This window comes from Erpetoichthys calabaricus, chromosome 1 (assembly GCF_900747795.2).
Source record: "Erpetoichthys calabaricus chromosome 1, fErpCal1.3, whole genome shotgun sequence".
Lineage (NCBI taxonomy): Eukaryota > Metazoa > Chordata > Cladistia > Polypteriformes > Polypteridae > Erpetoichthys > Erpetoichthys calabaricus.
The window spans coordinates 117,120,352-117,143,106 of NC_041394.2; the positions used below are offsets into that span (position 1 = coordinate 117,120,352).

Below are 22,755 nucleotides of genomic sequence, written 5' to 3' on the forward strand. Positions count from 1 at the left end.
CTAAAGGGTGAGTTTGGTAATACAATCAGATGTCTGGGAGAAAAGAAAAAAAAAAACTCCAATTGAGCTGTAGAAAAAACAAAATCGGCAGGAGTTCCAAGGGCAAAAGACCACTCAGCCCCCACTGAGCATTCTACATAACATAAGTGAACTTAATTCATTCCTCTTTGTTTCCGGGCTTCATATGAGTGTATTCAATGAAGTTGGTCTCGTGGATAGCGGAGGCACCTGCCTTCATTCCAGCATCACAGGTGGCTGCATCAGTTGGTGGTGGTGCAAATCACCAGCACAGAAAAACTGGAAAAGAGAGGAAAGCAGAGGTTTTTTAGAGTCTATTAGGAGTACAACTAAAATGTAGTTATGAATAAGCCATATTAAAATAATGGATTTTAGTAGTTTTTAAAAACGTTCCACAGTATTAGCCTGACAAATTTTGATTGGTAAAGTATTCCACATTTTAGATGTATGACAGCACTACTTCTTTTAAGCTTGGCACTTAGAATTATAAACAGACCACCACTGAAAGATCTAAGGTTATGACTTGGAGTGTAGGGAGACAGATGTTCCAATATATTGTAAAGGTCAAAATTATTTAGGAGTTTATACACCATTAGAAGTATTTTAAAGTCAATTCTAAACATAACAATGCTAAAACTGGTGAGATGTGCTCATATTTTATTTTTCTAGTTAAGATTCTGGTTGCTGCATTCTGCACTAATTGCAACCGATTGAAGTCTTTCTTAGGTAGTCCTGTTAGGAGTGCATTACAGTAATCAAGTCAACTAAAAACAAAAGCATGAACTACTTTTTCAGTGTCTAGTAATGTTATAAGAGATCTAACTTTTGCCATATTCCTTGAGTCCTAGTAATCTGATTAATATGTGATTAAAAGTTTAGGTCAGAGTCAATGATTACCCCTAAATTCTTTACCTCTGCCTTGAATTTTAAACCCAAGGAATCAAGTTTATTTCTAATACCCTCACTATTTCTATATTTGGCAATCACTAAGATTTCGGTTTTTTCCTTATTTAGCTTGAGAAAGTTACTACTCATCCATTCGGAAATACATGCTAAGACATTGGATCAAAGGGTCATCAGGAACTATCAATAAAAAAGCTGTGTGTGTAATCTGCTTAAGAGTTGGTAGCTCTGGCCTAATGGAAGCATGTAGGCTGAATAAAAGCAGCAGACCCAGAATAGATCCTTGTGGTACACCATATAGAATATCATGGATCTCTGTAATATGATTTCTATATATAGCAAATAATTTTTTATCTGTTAAATAAGACTGAAACCAATTTAAAATTCTGCAGGAGAAGCCCACCAATTGTCTAAGGCGATTTATAAGAATATTGTGGTCTATGGTGTCAAATGCTGCACCAAGTCTAATGGATCAAGAACAGATATAAAGCCTCTATGTGCATTAAGTTGCAAACCATTAACTATTTTAACCAGTGCAGTTTCTGTATCATGATTTGTTCTAAAACCTGACAGAATCTTGTCAAGAATAGAATGTTTAATCAAATAATTTGCTGTTTTAAAATGTCTTTTATAGAATTTTGCTTCAGAACGGTAGTTTAGAAATTGGTCTAAAATTGTCAAAGACAGAGGATATTTTTTTCTTCAGCAGGGGTTTAACAACTGCAGTCTTTAGACACTCAGGGAAGACCCGGGTATATAATGATGAGTTCACTATGTCAAGTACGCTATCAACTAGCACACTGGAGACTTCTTTGAAAAAGCTTGTTGATACTAGGTCAAGGATACAGGTGGAGGGTTTTTCACTTGAGAAATTATTGTACGTAGTTCAGGTATATCTGTTTCCATGAAAAAATATAACTCACTTAAAAGGGCATGCTGGAGTTCAGCAGGATTAATTTTGGGGAGTGTTATATATTATTTCTAACATCCTTTATTTTATGTTTAAAAATTTAGCAAATGTCTCACACGTTTCACTAGTAGTTTTAGGAGGCATTCCATTGAGTCATCTGGGTTCAGGAGATGATTAATGGTTGAGAATAAAACTGTTGAGTTAACAGCATTATCATTTATAATTTTCGAGAGATAGGACTGCCTCTCAAAGTGGACTGCATTGTTATATTCAGTTATTTGTGTACAGTAATCCCTCGCTATATCGCGCTTCGCCCTTCGCGGCTTCACTCCATCGCGGATTTTATATGTAAGCATATTTAAATATATATCGCGGATTTTTCGCTGCTTCGCGGGTTTCTGCGGACAATAGGTCTTTTAATTTCTGGTAAATGCTTCCTCAGTTGGTTTGCCCAGTTGATTTCATACAAGGGACGCTATTGGCAGATGGCTGAGAAGCTACCCAGCTTACTTTTCTCTCTCTCTTTTGCGCTGACTATCTGTGATCCTGACGTAGGGGGATTGAGCAGGGGGGCTGTTCGCACACCTAGACGATACGGACGCTCGTCTAAAAATGCTGAAAGATTATCTTCACGTTGCTACCTTCTGTGTGCAGCTTTTAAGTATGCTGCACGGTGCTTCGCATACTTAAAAGCTCAAAGGGCACGTATTGATTTTTTTATCTGTCTCTCTCTGCTCCTGACGGAGGGGGTGTGAGCTGCCGCCTTCAACAGCTTTGTGCCGCGGTGCTTCGCATACTTAAAAGCAAACAGCCCTATTGATTTATTTGCTCCTTTGAAGAGGAAGATATGTTTGCATTCTTTTAATTGTGAGACTGAACTGTCATCTCTGTCTTGTCATGGAGCACAGTTTAAACTTTTGAAAAAGAGACAAATGTTTGTTTGCAATGTTTGAATAACGTTCCTATCTCTCTACAACCTCCTGTGTTTCTGCGCAAATCTGTGACCCAAGCATGACAATATAAAAATAACCATATAAATATATGGTTTCTACTTCGCGGATTTTCTTATTTCGCGGGTGGCTCTGGAACGCAACCCCCGCGATGGAGGAGGGATTACTGTATACAATATTTCATAATGGAATATCAATTTAGTTTTTCTCCATTTACATTCAGCTCTCTGGATGTTCTGTTTAAATCAGAAACTCTTAGTGTGTTCCAAGATATGATAGCACTTGAGGATTACTTAACAGTCTTTTAAGGTGCCACTATATCAGCTGCAGCTCTCACCTTAGCATTAAACTTTTCTATCTTACTGGTTACGCTATTAGCACTATTAATGTAAGCACTACAACTGAACAGATTGTTTAGATTATTAGAAAACACTGAAGCTGCAGATCAGAATAACATTTTTTTTAAATATGCTTCTCATTAATTGTTGTTATCAGTATTTCTACATCAAATAATATGCAAAAATCATCTAATATACTGATCAACTTTTAATCCTTTTGAAATAACTAAATCCAGCATGTGTCTTTCCTTTTGTGTGAGCTGGCTGACTAAGATGAAAAGAGTGAAGCAAGAATTCTCCTGCTTTCGGGTCACATTGGTTATCCACATGAAAATTGAAATCGCCTACAATTAGGAATACAGTATGTCATAGTTAGTTATTATTATAGATAAAAAGTCTGAGAATTCCTTAATAAAAGACGAATTATATTTTGGAGGTCTAAATGAGAGACAGCAACACTCCTTGATTTATCACAGCAAGATACACAAAAGATGTGAAAGTACCAAAAACCAGCTTCTTTACAGTTTAATTGGCTCAAGTAAATACTTTCTAAACCCCTGACTTTTTTTTGCTTTGGTGAACTGAATGAACAAAACTGTAATTTAGAGGTGCTGTTTAAATTAACACTGTCATATAATCTTAGCTGAGCCATATTTCACTTCATGTAAAAAAGTCTTTTATTCTTATCACTGATGAGATAGTGGATGTAACATGTCCTGCTGGTTAATGCTGTAATAGTTAGTAAAGCCACATTTAAGGTCTCGGAAGAGCAGAGCTGAATGGGAGTGTTATGGCACCTTGAAATGTTCATTATGTTATTCATGTTTATGCCGCTTTGTGCAGATTTTTTTATTTAATCTATATTCTGTTATTATAGTTCTAATACAGTGAACATCTATAGGTGAAATGATAATTAAGCTATTCACATTTATACAGCTGCGGTGGGTTGGCACCCTGCCCAGGATTGGTTCCTGCCTTGTGCCCTGTGTTGGCTGGGTTTGGCTCCAGCAGACCCCCGTGACCCTGTGTTCGGATTCAGTGGGTTGGAAAATGGATGGATGGATGGACATTTATACAGTTTGTCTAGGTTTTTAGTTAGACTATGGTATGTTATTATAGTGCTTATACAGTGCCTAACATGTCATTATAGCAAACATTAGGACTAAAATTACATAATCAAGAAAGACAGGTTACCTTTGAGATATTGTCAGAAAGGACCCATGTGCCGAATCTGTTTGGATGCAGGCCATCATGTCTGAAGAAAAGCTGTCTCTCAAAGAAGATGTCCCAGTTGTCAACGAAGCTGATGTTTTACCTTTTGCAAAAGGTTCTCATCCATATGTTTAAGGCCAAGAGTCAACTCTAAGTTTCATCAGATCTACAGAGTTATTCTTGCAGCTGGAGTCCTCTACTTCGTGGCCTAAATGTAGAATGTGAAATCTGTCTTCAGGAGTTCCAACTTTTGATATTGAATTAAATTACAGTTTTCCCAATAGTCCTGCCCTTGTGCTTCTCTCTTATTTCTACATCTTTAACTTATATCCCCTGGAAACACGACACAAATATTTTAAAGTCGGGTAACTGTTAAATTCAGTTGGTGCAAGATTGAGTATCTTTTACAAACAATGTCACCACTGTCTGCAGGAACATTAGGGGAGTGGAGAGGGTTGAAGCGGTTGTGGGTGACGATGCTAGATTAAGGAAGTGGAGATGACCTGGGCCCCTGCTTCTATTGTCGGTGTTCCCAGGTTCCATCATCATCATCGTTATTGTCATTTGGAGCAGGAGACAATGAAAGCTGACTCAACCTGGGGCACAAAGGGCACGACAAGAAGTAGAGATAGCCGAATCAACCCTGGCAAAGAGCTGTTGAATCTGCATCTCTAAGGATTCTTAAGCTTGTGTTTATGTGACTTCAGGGAGTGCCTTGCAACGTGAGAGAAATGGAAAGCTGGAGTGTCGCCACTACAAGTTGGTAGGATTGTTGCAAATCAGAATCAATATGCTCAAACCTGACCGATTAATACTGCTCACCTTCCTAAAGAATAAGGTCGCTAATAAAAGGATAGGCCAGTATCGCCCAATGAACAGCCCCGCCATACATCTCCTTTCGATATAATTGACTTTAAACAGTCAAATGTATATATACAGTGTAGGTATAAAAGACATACACGAGGAAATTTTAGCAAAGCCAGAAAAAAATATATGTTTAAAAAAGAAAGACACAAAGAAGAAAGCAACAAAGATCTTTTTTGTCCTAAACACACAATAACCCCTACAATTGTGAATAAATATATATACAGTGAAATACATAGCCCAGCCCCTCCCAATGTTCACTCAATAGTCCAGAGTTCAATCTGTCTTATTATGTTTGAATGGACGAATTGTAGAAGCTGAACAACGAAATAATCTAAATGTTTATATGTAAAAACGTTTCTACAGTCAGTACTGCATCATAATAAAAAAAGAACTTCAACAGGCTCACCCAGATCTGCTGGTCATAACTAAGACCAATGCAGGATTCACAGAATTCACATCTCTGGAGACAAATGCTGATCTTCACTTATTTAAACATGTCTTTTTAGGTGTATTTCCTTTTACGTTGTCAATGCAGCTGCTGATCCGTTTAGCTAGGTTGCTAGTCTTTTTCCTCCGATTGTTGTCCTCCTACTCTTTTTGGAAAACGATTAATGCGAATTAAATCTGAAACCAGAAGTCCAGCCATCAAGGGTGCTTCTGTCAATCACCTGTCTATTCCAAAAAAACATGTATGGGTTAACTTCTTTGTCTGCACAAGCAGACCGGACAGATAAGTGGCAAACACATAACATTTTCTATGTGGCAGTGCTACAGGGTAGCTGTAACATTTTAACAGACAGATTTCAAAGGCTGAAAGTTAATAGTTTAATGGCCTGGCCTGTTGCTCTCATTGACAGACTAACTTCAGATGTGTATTATTTCATCTCTTTTTTGCATTATTTACACTAACAGTTGTTGCAAAAAACTAAATTAATTTTAAAATTTGTAAATGACTCAGTGATTGTAAGCCTGGTTAAGTCTTGGCCCAGTGGTAAAAGATTTTGTTGAATGCTGTGATGTACACAACTTAATGTTACAAAACCAAAGAACTAACAGTTTATTTTAAAGGAAAAATCATTTGCCCACAAGAACTAATCATCAAAGACTAAGTAGCAGACATTTTATCTTGGGACAATCAAAGGCCCATAACTGACTTTTAATCAAAATACAGATGCAGTCTGCAAAAAATGACAACAGTGGCTGTAGTGTCTAAGAAGGTTGAGTCTTTTTAAATGTGAATTCTAGATGATGTAAATTTTCTCTACATTTTGAATTGAGTGCCTTAACTTAGGTTCTGCTTGCTTGGTTTGAAGATCTTAATGTTAGCTACAAAAATGACATAAATGCAATTGTAAAGTAGAGCAGTAAAATCACAAGGTTCCAGCAATCAAATCTGATAGACTTGTTTTATAAGCAGCAATTGTGGAGTGCATCCTGTCAGACAGAACTATATTACAATATTCACAATTCCAATTGTTGACATCGGGTCACAGGTTCAAGCTCCTGAGGATAAAAAGAAACAAGTTCAATACTTCCTTATTCCAACTGCTATTAATATTCTAAATAAGTTGGTTTAATAAATATCCACCGACTTAAATCTTAGTCATCAGTTAAGTTTTAATTTCGGGTGTAATTTTCATATATAATATGTATACTGTGGTGTTATTTTAAGTATTATAATTAGTGAGTTACTTTATTTATTTGTACCAAGTTTATGCTTGATGATTTAAGTTCTTAGTCTTTCTGTAAAAATCTTTTGAAAAATGAAATTTCCTTCTTAGTACAATAAACTTGAATTGAACTAGAGACAGATAAAGTAGTGTACCCTTCACAAAAATAGTCAACAAAGAGTAATAGCAACTTCAGCATGCATAGCAGTAGTAGACATATAAAGTCATAAGGGAGTTTTTATCACACTTTAGGACAGCTTATAAACACTGATGTCATACGTTAAATATTAATATTAGTATCACAGTGGTTTGCACTACAGCTTGTGATGATGCAAGTTTGCTGTATGCTCCCATCTTCTGTCCGGGAGCCCTTGAACCCGTCATCGTTACATTTGGTGGCAGCAGTGGGATGAGCTAGCAGTGGGGACAGAAGAGGAGACTGAGCAGCAAGCAGGATTGGTGCCAGATTTTAAAGAACCCACGGACCCAAGCCGAAGGAGGACAGAGCTTTTTTATGGACATCTATTTATTGATTGTTTTTATTTGTCTTTTAAAAGTTCTTATTCTTTTTATGTCCTGTTTTTATAAAGGGGGCTTGGGTTGGTTTTATTGTGGGATTTGTTTTAGTGCTTTTATTTGTTTTAGTGCAGTGTAGTTTGTAGCATAGGGTTGACAGTGGCGTGGAGCCTTCCCGTGCAGCTGGAGGCTTATGGGGGGTGGAATGTGGTATAGCGGGTCCACAGCTCCCGTCAAAGGCCAGTTTTAAAATAAATAATCACCGTGCTTGCGGCTTGGTGAAGGGGCGTGGTGGTTGTGTGGCAAATCAGCAGCCCCAGGAACAATCATGGATGCGGACCATTTCTCACCTGTGCACTAAGGTGAAAAACGCCCACATCACGAATCACCCTGAGAACCGCTTCAGCCACACAACCACCTTCACCAAGCCGCAAGCGCGGTGATTATTTATTTTAAAACTGGCCTTTGATGGGAGCTGTGGACCCGCTATACCACACAGCTTTACAGCTGTAGAGTCATGTGTTCAAATCTCATTCCGAACATTGTTTGTTTATGGAATTTGCATGTCTGCTGTGTGTTTGTGATTGTTCTAATTTGGTACTCTGGCTTTCTTCCATGACCCCAAAGGCAGGGATCATAGGTTGGTTGGTGACTCAAAACTGATTCAGCATGCGTGTGTTCATATATTTGTAACAGACTGTCGCCCTGGTGGAGGCAGCAAAATCCATGCTGCAAGGATAAATCCTGGATCCCATAACTCTGAGTTGGACAGAGTGGGATTAATAAGGAAGTTTTGATAGATGACATATTGATAAGGCAGCAGAGCAAAATTTCACTGGGTAGCTGTCTGGAGCTTGTAATTTCAGAATGCCTCTATTCAAAATCAAAGCTCTGAAAAGCACAGATATTCCCTTACACTGAGATCAAGATCAGGGTGAGATCAAATGAAGTTGGAGGAAACAACAATGAGAGGATTCAAGTGACTGGCTGCTATTTTGGCAGACATCAGACTGCAGATAATCCAATATTGTGATTCTGTACAGCTGAAGAATTTCCTCAGCTTAAGAAAAGAAGCAAAGATTTCATTTTAGTGGCTACAGCATTGAGATCGCCAGTTCACTGAGGTATGAGGTAAAGCAGGTACGATGGCCACCACATAATGTTTGGGATCCAGTTTGATTCCTGATTAGTGCTGATTTAGAATGCTCTCTCAATATCTGCTATTTTTGGTGGCTTTCGTTTTGATTCATAATCTGAAGACTGTTTTAACGACTTTCACCAAATGCTTTAACGTAGTTTCTCATCAGTTAGATTTGAAAGCTCTGGTGATATTACAGCCTTTTTAATTCCCTGCCTCAAGCAGCTAACAAAGATACATACTTCTGAGCTGTGATGACGTTTCTTGGCTAATTATTCATGCTCATCAGTCTATGTTAATTGTGTTCATCACTGTCTTAACTATTTCTATATCAAAAATGGCTTTCTTCCTATTGTCTCCTAACATGTTAATAAGACTGTATAATGTATTTATATAAACAATCTTAATTTATTTATACCTTATTTACTCAAAAATACCTTTTCTCAATTCATAATATAATTTTTTCATATTGGTTAGTATATCAGATTTTGATTTACTGCATCTTACTTTTGTGAGAATCCATCCGTCCATTTTATAAACCTGCTTCATTCTAAGGGTCACAGGGTAGCTGGAGTCTAATCCAGTAAACAATTCACGGATGGGTCATTAGTCCATAACAGGGTGAACATACACACACATATATATCAGAGGCCAATTTAACATCACCAATTACCCTAACCTGCACGTCTTTGGACTGTGGGAGGAAACTGGAGCACCTGGTGGAAACCCATGTGGCCACAGGGAGAACATGCAAACTTCACACAGGAAGGACTGGGATGTGAACATAGCAGTGCTACCACTGTAGCGTGTGCCTCCCTCCGTTCTATTCCATTCATTCTTATTAAATATATCACTCCCCAACAATTATTTAATAATAAAACATGTTCTTTGCCAAGACCTTACTTAAGTCTATGTAGTTGTAACACTCAGAGAAGCTAACAAAACAAAGATTTTGTTTCCTCAGAGCATGAGTTACCTGTAATTACAAACCTGTACCATCAACTTTAATGTTTTACAAAATCAGAAACATTTAAATGGTGAAAGTAAACAGGTTTACATATACAATATAAACTGAGATACATTTATGTGGTACCTTTTGTATACTATCAAAAAGTATTTATTTTACCATATTAATGTTGTAGTTGGTGCAATTATTTGTTCTGTTTTCATTTTGAGGAATTTGTTTAAATGTAAATCATCAAGTTACATCTGTAAGTATTTTTAAACAAATATATGAGCCTCAGATAAACCTTGATTGAAAATTAAACTTCTGAAAAAATTATATTACTGAATGTATGAAATATGTACGAAAATATCAGCTCTCATACATAACTACATAATATCTGTTGTCTCAACTTGAATTTCAGTTACTTAATAAAAAAATTATCTGAAAGTTTCAGAACTTTATTCAAGGACATTTCAAGTGTTAGTTTTATTTCACAATTTCATAAGAGGCAACGTGGGTCCCCCTTCTCATGGGCTCACTACCTGTAGGAGGGGCCAAGGAGGTTGGGTGCAGTGTGAGTTGGGTGGTGGCCGAGGGCGGGGACCTTGGTGGTCTGATCCTCGGGTACAGAAGCTGGCTCTTGGGATGTGGAATGTCACCTCTCTGAAGGGGAAGGAGCCTGAGCTAGTGCGCGAGGTTGAGAGGTTCCGGCTAGATATAGTCTGGCTCACCTTGACGCACAGCGTGGACTCTGGAACCAATCTCCTTGAGAGGGGATGGACTCTCTACCACTCCTTTCTGTTCTGTGCTTTTAAAGCCCACCACTCGCTTCCCACAGTCACAATCCGGATTCAGCCTTTATTAACTTATTGTTAATATATGGGGTGGAACCCCAAACCTTTTTTGTGTATCTTTATGTCCTTTCCACAGGGGCTAATCAAAACATGAGAGTGACAGAAATTTCTGAGCGGATAAGCGAGACTTAAAAGAGAATGTCTGGCTAGAAAATACAAACATGAGACTCTGAATTTTCAAGGGACTGATTGTGAAAGTGTTGGAGCTGGAGTAAGGACCTTCAAACATCACAATTATGTGAAGGGGTCTTTACCAAATTTGAGGCTTAATTGATTGTTGACTGTAATTCCTTGAAAACAGGTGCATTTCCTTTTCTAAAAATGTAGTCCATCCATCCATCCATCCATTATCCAACCCGCTATATCCTAACTACAGGGTCACGAGGGTCTGCTGGACCCAATCCCAGCTAACACAGGACGCAAGGCAGGAAACAAACCCCGGGCAGGGCGCCAGCCCACCACAGGGCACACACACACACACCAAGCACGCACTAGGGACAATTTAGAATCTAAATAACTTGCAAGACTTTGGACTCTGGGAGGAAACTGGAGTACCCGGAGGAAACCCACGCAGACACGGGGAGAACATGCAAACTCCACGCAGGGAGGACCTGGGAAGCGAACCTGGGTCTCCGAACTGCAAGGCAGCAGCACTAATGTAGTCCAATATATAGTAATTCAATTGTAAATTATAAGATATTGCTCAAAAAAAATTAAAGAAACACTTTAACTTAACTTCTGGGATATTGATCTGGTCAGTTAAGTAGCAGAGGGGGTTGTTAATCAGTTTCAGCTGCTTTGGTGTTAATGAAATTAACAACAGGTGCACTAGAGGGGCAACAATGAGACAACCCCCAAAACAGGAATGGTTTAACAGGTGGAGGCCACTGACATTTTTCCTTCCTCATCTTTTTTGACTATTCTTTCACTAGTTTTTTATTTGGCTACGGTCAGTGTTACTACTGGTAGCATGAGGCAATACCTGGACCCTACAGAGGTTGCACAAGTAGTCCAACTTCTCTAGGATGGCACATCAATACATGCCATTGCCAGAAGGTTTGCTGTGTCTCCCAGCACAGTCTCAAGGGCATGGAGGAGATTCCAGGAGACAGGCAGTTAGTCTAGGAGAGCTGGACAGGGCCATAGAAGATCCTTAACGCATCAGCAGGACTAGAATCTGCTCCTTTGGGCAAGGAGGAACAGGATGAGCATGGGCAGAGTCCTACAATATGACCTCCAACAGGCCACTGGTGTGAATGTCTCTGACCAAACAATCAGAAACAGACTTCATTAGGGTGGCCTGAGGGCCCAACATCCTCTGGCTGGCCCTGTGCTCACTGCCTGGCACCATGGACCTCGATTGGCATTTGCCATAGAATACCGGAATTGGCAGGTCCACCACTGGTGCCCTGTGCTATTCCCAGATGAGAGTAGGTTCACCCTGAGCACATGTGACAGACGTGAAAGGGTCTGTAGAAGCTGTGGAGAACGTTATGCTGCCTATAACATCGTTCAGCATTACTGGTTTGGTGGTGGGTCAGTGATGGTGTGGGGAGGCATACCCATGGAGGAAAGCACAGACCTCTACAGGCTAGAAAATGGCACCTTGACTGCCATTAGGTATCGGGGTGAAATTCTTGGACCCATTGTCAGACCCTATGCTGGTGCAGTAGGTCCTGGGTTTCTTCTGGTGCACGACAATGCCCGGCCACATGTGGTGAGAGTATGCAGGCAGTTCTTGGAGGATGAAGGAACTGATACCATTGACTGGCCCCCCATGCTCGCCTGACCTAAATCCAATAGAACACCTCTGGGACATTATGTTTCAGTCCATCTGACGCCACCAGGTTGCACCTCAGACTGTCCAGGAGCTCAGTGATGCCCTGGTCCAGATCTGGAAGGAGTTCCCCCAGGACACCATCTATCGTCTCTTTAGGAGCATGTCCCAACGTTGCCATGCATGCATACAAGCATTTGGCGGCTATACAAACTACTGAGTACGATTTTGAGTTGCTGCAATGAAATTTTGGCAAAATGGACTAGCCTGCTGCATTATTTTTTCACTTTGATTTTCGGGGTGTCTTTGAATTCAGCCCTTTCTATGTTGATAATTTCATTTCCATCAAACGATGTGGCATCCTTTCATTCCAAACACATTACCCAGTCTATATCAGTATAGATATCCAGCAGGATATTTTTCCCATTGAGATCTGATGTGTTTTCAAAAGCGTTCCTTTTATTTTATTGAGCAGTTTCACAAACACGCACCTGTTTTCCCAGTGGCCTTCCTGTTTCTCTATACGTATATCCACACATATACTCATATCCATTTCCTCCTCTCACATCATTTTCCCTTAATTCTGAATGTTTAAAACATTCACTGTTTACCGTGTCAATATCAGCATTTATATATGCAAAAAGAGATTCTGGAGGACAAAGTACTTTTGCCTCTTCATGCAGTCTGGATAACCTCAACTGCAAAAGCAAGTGATAGTAAAATGTTAATCTATTTATTGACTAATTAACTTTGCCTTAGAAAAGCAATAATGTTGCATTTTAAGTTTAAATAAAACTCATTGAAGATAAAATAATACATGCGTCAGTAAGATTCCATGAATATTATATATTTAAAATATGTTTAAAATGTCATTTACATCTAATGTGCAATTTTCCTATTCTGCACTTCCAAGAAAGTGTTCAATTTCACCAATCAAAATCTAAAAAATGAAAACATGAGAAGCATAAAACACTATTGAGCAAAGTTTAAGTACTATATAAAACATTCAGTATAGTTGACCAGATAAATCTGGCTTAAGCAAAAGTGGCAAACTCTATTTACAGCAATGTAGTCAATTATAGGTAAAATGTCAAATAAAACAGTCATAAACTGGTGCCCTATTCAGAGTTTTCTGTCTTGCATCCACTGCTTCTCAGATAGGCTATGGCTCCACCACCATATGCAGGTTTGAGCATGTGTGTGTGCATTTCAGCTGATTAAATTTAAAGAAAAACCGAGGTGTTCTAAAGCTTTTGACTAATGTACACTGTAAAATGTTTCCTTGGCAGAGTTGCCAGCCACTTACTTTACATTTATATACTGTAGTATCATGCTATATTCTGAAATTACAGTATAATACTGTAAATGTCAATTACAGCAGCTTCTCTGTAAATATACAGTAAATGGCTGGCAACTCTACTGCCAGTGATTTACTGTAAAATTACAAGGAACATTTTACTGTAAAATTACTTTAGAAAATGTTAGTTTATATGTGCACCCTTCCCAAACACTGAAAATTGTATTATATTATGGTCACTTGACCCTAGTGGTTCAATCTCTTCTACACCGTCAGTTCTATCTTGATTATTACAAAATACTAAATCCAGACTAGCTTCACCCAGCATTGGTGCTTTAACATACTGTGTTAAAAAACAGCCACTGATTACTTCTACATACTCCATTTGAAAGGTTATCCCAGTAAATATTCGGATAATTAAAGTCCCCAATGATTATAATACCCTCCTTAAACTTGAAGCTTCTTAGTGAGGATGTCTGTAAAATAATAAAATCAACATGTCAAACTTATCATCAACAGAGGTGAAAGGCCATTCACCCATAAAGCACTGCTCCTCTGTTTGCTCTCTTGAAATGAGTTCATTGCCATGTCTAATTAGGGACTGCTTAAAATTAAAACTGTAAGAACAAAGACTTTTACCCATAAATGTTCACATGCACATCTAAGATGACTGGTAATTTGCACAGTTTTCAACACACTTTTTGTTCAATTGAATCAGTGAGTTCTGTTTAGTGTTTCTTATTACATTATTTATAGTATAATTCCTGTAGGAGGAAGAAGCAGAACTTTTCCCGTAATGTCTATAAAGTGAACTTTTAAAGACACTTTATTCCTTTTCTGTTGAAACAGCTTATTATGTTACTCAGCTACTACAAAATGTACCTTATCTGTTAATGCTTTTGTATTTGATTAAGACATTCTCAATATTCTGGTATTTTGTTAACTAGAAAGTGTAAAAAGTTGTTTAGCATTATAAGTCTATAATTTTAGGAATGCTTCTGTGAGATTTTTTGGTAGTGAATGCATCTGCCACAAAGCATAATTTATGTTGGCACAAGACCATTTCTTACAACCCCTGGTTCTAAGTTACACAGGCTTGCTGTGTTTTAGCCTGCTAGTATGAGTTCTTCTGAGAAGACTTTTCAGAGACAGAACACATAGTTTTTAAAAGGCAAACTTGTTCTTGAGACAGGATAAGTACATCACAAGTACATTAGCTTAATAAGTGCAACACATCCAGTTATGCACTTCAATGAGCCTGATGACTCCTCTTCACTGGTGCTTGTCTATAACAGCAGCTTGAATGGGTGAGGCCAAGTTGTTTTGTTTAAAAAGTCAAAGACCAGGGTCAAATGGATCTCTTTGTGAAACATTAAGTAAACATTTTGTCATTATATTCATGGTATAATTCACAGTGCAGTAGAGATTCCCAAATACTGATGTGTGGAAGAGAAAGCCTTGTGCCAGACAGAATCTGTTGTGAAATATTCCAAAAACGGAAGGCCACAACTTGAAAAAACCCTTGCCCAACACAATACTTAAAATGTATCAAATTACCACTGTAACAACAACAAGTTCCACCTGCTCTACCATGGTGGTGTGATCCTGCCAATATGTGACTGGTATGAACTTGGGACAACCACAGGAGAAAAAGTTGGGGCACCAGATGGGCGTTTCCTGATTGAAAAGCAAAGAAGAAAGTTTAGAACAGTAACAAAAACTGTGCAACCATCAATTGCAGGCAGGCTGCCTAGATAATTTGCTTCGGCAAGATACCGAGGCGCTCTATCTCTGTTCTGACCATGAATTCACTTCCAATGGAGTGATGGAATATATAGCTCCCGTCCTGGAAGAGGCAAGGTGTTGTTATAGGACAGACAGGTATTATTTATTTTACCAAGCTCTTACTGCCAGCTAAAAAGTCTCAAGCTGCCTAAATGGGCCTCCATTTAGAATGCATTATCTGCAGCCTTATCTGATTGATACCAGTCCATGAAACATCCAAGAACATCACTCTCAAAAGTACAAAATGGACTGAACCTCTCAACAAAGGATCGTAAATCAAGCATGAATAACACTGATGGACAGAGCTTTGTACCAGTGGTCAACCAGGAGGATGGGCTTATTTGCACTAAAGAAGCCAATAACTAGGTCACTTTTCTACCCTAAAAAACCATGTAACACCCTAACTAACTGTTCTTCTCTTACCATGCTACAGCTTAACCTGGCAATAATTTTGCTGCCCAGGGCCAGAACACATGGCTGAAAAGGAGTGACCACAACAGAGATTGAAGCAGTCCCTTTACTCCAAAGGGCAACTGTACAGAACTGGAAGGATGGAATACTCATCTGTATTGGAGCTGAGACGAGGTTGCCATTAGTCCATCTTTGCTGAGGAATAACAAGGAGACAAGCAAAAGAGAGACCCACGTAAACCACAGGTTTGCCTTTCTAAAGATGGTTAACAACAACATTTACTTATATAGCATATTTTCTTACAAACAATGTAGCTCAAAGTGCTTTACAAGATGTCAAAGAGAAAGTTACAATAAAAGAATGTATGAATATTAATGAATAAGTAACAAAGAAAAAACAAATAAATCAATGCAATCTTAGAAAACAGATATATAATAATAATAATAATAATAATAATAATAATTCATTACATTTATATAGTGCTTTTCTCATAACTAGTAGAAGAGTAGTGTCCTTATATACAATATCATAAGGCAAGTCTCCAAAGATGAGTCCAATAATAAATAATATCACCAGCTGCCCTAGCAGGCGTAATGTTGCTTGCATGCCTGGACAATTCCTGTAAAATCCTCAAACAGAAACTGCAGTACAGCATGAAAGCAACAGTTGTGGCCAAAGGCAAATAAAGAGACCCCCTGAAAAGAAAAAAGAAAGCATGCTGAGAATCTTTCCATGCGTCTGGAGAAAGCCAACCAGGAAAAGAACTAAGAATCTCTCACCTCTAGCTATAAGTACAAATTACTTTGATTCTGAGAATTATAAAATTGCAATTTAATACATAGGACAAAGTCAGCTAATGTACTATGGTATTGGTGTAAATGTAACTAACAGGTAATAACCTAGTGAAGGATATGTTCTGGTATTGTGTTATACTGTAAGTTTCTTCTCAAACCTATTAAGAAAGTGCACCAGCATTTCACAGACAAAAATAGCACAGAAAAGAGTAAAATACACAGATGCTTAAACAGATCATTTGCTAATAAGTTTTTAGCTACCTTGAGCTGATTTTCAGAGTTTTAACTTGCTGTATTCTTTTTGATTTGATTTTTGGCTGATGCTAAAATGTGTGTGTCTGATCTCGCCTTTAATTTTCATCTTGTTTGGTTGCCCCTGAATTCATGTAATACAAATGTTATTCTATCTCACACTCTGCTAGATAGAAATTTGGATGCCTTTTTAGTCCTTAAGTAAGGCAGTTCCCAAAATTTGCATGACCATTGTTATTAAAATAAGTTGCAAATTGGATAATAGTGGAAACAAGACTGACAAGAGTTATAGAGCGGTTGACCAATGACTGAAAATATCGTATCTCATCTGCATTACAATGGCAAAGAATACATAAACAGTAGAGGTTGTGGGACCCACTTACTGTATGGCCACATTATTGTTAGGTAATGAGCATACAGTGCATTCATAAAGTATTCTGACCATTAGACTTTCTCCATATTTTCTGACATAACAGCCTTACCCTACAATGTATAAAATCCTGTTTTATAATCATTGACCTGCACATAATACACTATAATAAAAATATAGATTTGTATATATTTCTGTAAATATATTTAAAAATTTTAAAAATTAAATGTCTGTACATAAGTACTTTGTTGAAGCAACCTTGGACGCAATTAGAGCATCAAGTCTTCTTGGGTACAATGGCTGGATTAGGAGATCTTCTCCAATTCTTCTTAGTAGTGCCAGTCAAGCTCTGTCAGGTTGGATGGGAGGTATTGATGTACCTTTGTGTTCATATCCTTACTGAGATGTTCAATCAGGTTCAAGTCTAGGCTGTGGCTCGGTCACTCCAGGACATTCACATATTAGTGATGAACCCACTACTATGTTCCCTTGGCTATGTGCTTCAGCTCATTGTCATGTTGAAAGGTATACCTTTGCCCTAATCTAAGGCCCTTCATTGCACCTGCTGCTGTCTGGATAGACTGTGGTTCTTTGTTATTTTGTAATTCTGGACTAGCCAGGGTTAGAAAATGGGTGGAGGAATTGATGATGCTGTGTGAAATTTAAGACATTGAATGGGTCACACATCTGAGTGAAGATTTTCTGTGTAATTCAATTCAGTTCTGTTAATTTCACATTCTCTGGTTGATTGTTAAATGGTAGATGTCATCATTTAATTGCAATGTACAGTATATCACTGAAAGAAACTGAAAAGTTTACAAAAAACAGTTCAGTTTCAGATTATTAAGTGTCAGGCTTTGCAGAGGAACCTACTGTAGTTTTACAACTTTATTTCCTTGTCCCAGCCCTTTTTCTCATTTACTTTGGAAAGCATATGTAGATGAGCAGAGTTTTTTATTTATCACTGGGCATTGTATTAAACAGAAAAGGGAGGAACAGTGGGACAGCGACCAAAAACACTTAATACAGATAGTAGCTTCATTGAAGAAATGGCAAATACAGGAACAGTTTACTTGAGGAAAAAAGTCAACCTTCTGGGATCATTGTGCCTTATTGTGGGCTCAATAGTAGGAAGTGGGATTTTTATTGCTCCCAAAGGTGTCCTGAAAAACTCTGGCAGTGTGGGCATGTCTCTTATCATCTGGTTGGCCACGGGAATTTTCTCTACTTTTGGTAAGTGAAAGAACACTCTAGTCTGGGTAAAGGATCATCAGCAACTATAAAATATTGCAAATCTGTCTGATTTTTGTAAATTATTTTACAATGAACAAACATGTGCTATAGACTTTTTTTATTTGATTAAGGAAAATCAAAACTTGGATGCAAGAAGCCAAAAAGATTTTTTGATTTCTATTTTTTGCAGTACTGTTGTTGTAATTTTTTTGGTTTATTTTAATTGTTCTACTGTGACATCACCATACTGCAATTTTGTGTTCAAGAATCCATGCACATGCCATCGTTTTCCATGTTACTTTCATAGGCATGACCATATTGTTGTTGGCAATGAATTATATATATATAGCCGGTAACGTGAATTGTTCATTAAGTTACGAAAGATGACAGCACACAACCTGAGATGATGACCCACCCTGTGCTCAATTATTTCTTCTATTGTACATTTTTTATCTGAATTTTTTTGCATAGTCCATATTTTCCAATTCATTCATAAACCAATTTAACAGTTAAATTATGAAGTTTTCTGCATTGATTCAGAATTGTTTAAGAGAGGGAATCATGATGCATCACAAAATGTTTCTGTTTTTTGGGTTTTTCCCACCCCTAGTAGAAAAGATTAAACAGATGGGATAACAGCATGTAATACTAGTAGACGGATAAGTAACCTCAAGGAGCAATAGGACTTGATGAATATACTCTATGTAGGCTGCGTGGAAGTGTCACCTCTGGCCAAACTGGGGCCCTGAGCGGAATCTTCTTCTTGGGGCCCCATCCCCCAAACTTCCCAACCTGATCCTCCTTAAATGATATTTAACAGCAATGATATACTAATTGATTTATTTACTTTCTAAATGAAGACCTAATTAGTAGTAATAATAATAATAATAATGTTCTAAGGTATGAATGCGCTGTTAGCCTTTTTACTTGATATAGCCAACAGTATCACTTGTGATATGTGATACAACAACAAAACAACCATTTTAATACTACTACTACTACTAGTACTACTACTACTAATAATAATATGTAATAATATATAAAATACTACTACAAGTAGTAATAATAATATAAAATACAGCAACAACAACTACTACTACTACTACTACTACTACTACTACTACTACTACTACTAATAATAATAATAGTAATAATAATAATAATAAAATCTACTAATACTACTACTTACTGAACGTGCTTAATGAACTTACTTAATGCAGTAAATACAGGGCCAAAATGAAGCTGAATATTTAGATATTTAAAAATGAAGATGCTAACATATCACCTACACCTATGAATTTATATAAACTTTGTCCTTGCAATGACAGCAGATAACAATAGGGCATTAACTAAATCCATAATGTTAGCTGCCAAAAAAATTAACAAACAATTGAAGTTAATCTGAGCTAATTGCTATTTTTGCATGTCAGAGGTTGCTTGCCGGATACTTTTCCACAATTTGGCCAATAACTAACTAGTAGGCAAGAGAGCCTGTGTGTTGTTGAAATTTACAAACATGTCATCAATACAACAACACTCATATGTCAACCAGTTTTAGCAGCCTTTAACAATGTGTGAAGGTCCTGTGGTCTTTATGGCTGTAACAAATAATCCTCAACCATGTGATAGCTAATTCCTGTAACATTAGATAATATCTGTTAAACACTCAATGTCAAAACTTGATATCACATGATCCTATTGTTACTCCTTTGTTACTCCAGTAAGTCGCTAGCTTTAGTGTATTGGCAATTGATGTAAAGTTAGCAAACTTACTGGAAGTTGGACAAATTTAGTTTTCTATACACACCTGCAAGTGCAGCACGAGCTGCTTGCTCATGCTTTAATTTCTTTCTTTCTGTGCTCCTGACTGGTGTTGACTTGAAAGTAGCTTTCTGCTTATTAATGGAACATGATCACAACAGGTGACTGTGAACAACATCCGTTTGATGATTCGTGAATAACACCATTAGGAGCTCCCCTCCTCCAACCACACGTCACTCCTTCAATCACAAGCCCCATGTGCAGTGCGTGATGTGCATATACAGTAGGAAGGGGTGGCACTGAAAATGTGTGATATTTTTATGGTTTAAATTAGAAATCCTGGGTTCGCCTCAGGAGCATATGAATGAATGAATGACATAAACTGCATTGCCAAGCAACATAGTTCTTAGGAATCTGATTTCGTGTTACAGCCTGCAACTGTCAATTAAAATAAACTTTTCGAAGAAGGAGTGAGGGATTATTTGAAATGGTTAATTTTTATTTTTGTAATTGGAGTTTGTGACCAGATGGCAAATGGTATTCTGAGTGTGGTGGATTTGAGTTTTCTGAAAGCAGACACTCTGCTTCATCCTACTTGTTCTTTAGAGTAGTGACAGATCTTATCATTTTCTCTTTCACAATTTTATTCATCTTATTTGTATAGCTAAGTTATTTTGCAGTATTTGCCCTTGAGGGCGAATAATTGACCTTTTTTCTTTAGTTTAAAAAGATTATTCTAAAAATTGCTGTAAATCATTTTTAAGAAACTATTGTTGACAATTCTAAGGAATAATAAAATCAAGTAGTTCAAAATGATTACATTTTTGCACTGAAATTACATTTCTATTTTGCTTCTAGAACTTAGAAGACAGATATTTGTCATTGTTAATCCATACATTTCTTAACTAATCCTCCATGTCACTGTTCTAGGGACTTTTGTCTCCATTTTTTTTTTAAACACTGAAATGTAGAAACATTATAATGTTAACACTGTGCTGAATATAAGGACCAAAACAAATAAGAGGAGACCATCAGTATGCCAAGCATATTTGGTTTGTTAAAAACTAATTAGTCCCAAAATGGTATGACAATGTATTTTTTAAACTATCAGGGTCTATGCTTAAACACATATGACTTCTTAGTTTGTTTTAGATTTGTGAATATGTTTATTAATTTCTAGGAGCACTCTGCTATGCTGAGTTAGGCACAAGCATTAAGAAGTCCGGTGGGCATTACATTTATCTTTTGGAAACCTTGGGACCCTTGCCAGCATTTCTTCGTCTCTGGGTAGAGTTTATCATAATTCGGTAAGTATCTGTGAGATGAGAGTGCATGTAATATATTCTGTATTCTTAGCATTAATGATTAAGGCTTGGCATGTTCTGCATTTTAGAAGGATTAATGAACTGACATTACCTTCAACTTAAAAATTTAGATTGCATTGATGGAGTAAAGATACTGGTGCTTGGTGTGGCCTATGGCCTATCACCTGGTTTATTTTTAAAAGACAAAATAGCAAAGAGACTATGGCATAATTTCATGAAAAATTAGAAAAGAGTGGAATTCTGTATGTTGTGTTTTTTACATCATATTATCAACCATGATGAAAGTTTGCTGACATTGTGCCACAAGAGATTAACAAAATAAAATGTTTAATTTACTGTAGTCAGACCTCCCACAACTATGGAGCCCCTAAAGGAACATTATCAAAAAAACTCTTATTTCTCATTGCGCTCAAGATCTTTTTTGCATGCTCACAAGATCTTTTTAACATGCAAGTCTTCAATGTCTCCATAACCCTTTTGGCAAAAGAATCTCGATAACTCAGAATTTCTATAAAATGACATTTGGAAATGAAGTACCGATATCAGTTTGAAACCATACCAACGATACCTTTATTGGAAAGACCCAGCTAATAATATAGGCCCATGAATTCCCTGTCAACTTTCTCATAGGCTAAACAATAAAACAATTAAAACTATACTTAAACTTAAATATATAGAGCCCCTAAAAGGATATGTGTATCCCAGAAACACTAACGCATGTGTACACAAAAAAATCTCATGAGGACTTTCTTGTACACACACAAAAAAAATCTTGTACAATAGTAGATTTTTAATTTGTGCAGTGACTTTTCCTTAAGGATAAGGACTTTTTACCATTAGAATCATAGAGTAAAAATTAATCCAGCAATTCTTTGCCATTACCTATCAAATACTCTGAAAATGTAAAGCTTCTGGAAGGTACATTAATAGCTAAAACCAAAAAAAGACCAAGCAAAAATTTTAAACCTAAATAATACAAAATCTAGGAATCCTACTATGTGATAGATAGATAGATAGATAGATAGATAGATAGATAGATAGATAGATAGATAGATAGATAGATAGATAGATAGATAGATAGATAGATAGATAGATAGATAGATAGATAGATAGATAGTTTTCCACCTGACTCCTATATTCTGTCTCACCTGCCTTGTCAATGCACCCCATTAGTGTAGAATCATCTGAAAATTTCTGCAAGTAACATCACTAGGTGTTTTATATATATACACTATTGTCTGAGGAATTCAAGGACAAAAGAAAATGTGATAGGACACCTCCTTGTGGTGCTCCAGTGTTGCCCTCATCAACAACTGAGACACAGTCCTTGAGCCTCACAAATTGTGGTCTTCCTGACAAATAGTCCATTATCCAGGAGACCATGGTCTCAGCATCCTACATATCCTTTCAGTTTACCCATTAACAGGG

General features: G+C 37.3%; 2 protein-coding genes across 2 annotated transcripts in view; one reads left to right on the forward strand and one right to left on the reverse strand.

Annotated features, from left to right (window-relative positions):
* Positions 1 to 22,755, reverse strand: part of LOC114644348 (cystine/glutamate transporter-like) — a 621,881-nt gene that overhangs the window by 250,054 nt on the left and 349,072 nt on the right.
* The window catches only part of LOC114644301 (cystine/glutamate transporter-like), a 56,285-nt gene continuing 49,715 nt past the window's right edge, over positions 16,186 to 22,755 (forward strand). The window contains exons 1-3 of the mRNA XM_051931768.1: positions 16,186 to 16,270; positions 17,993 to 18,241; positions 21,183 to 21,309. Of these exons, the coding sequence (XP_051787728.1) occupies positions 16,186 to 16,270; positions 17,993 to 18,241; positions 21,183 to 21,309 (461 nt within the window). The remainder of the gene's footprint in view (positions 16,271 to 17,992; positions 18,242 to 21,182; positions 21,310 to 22,755) is intronic.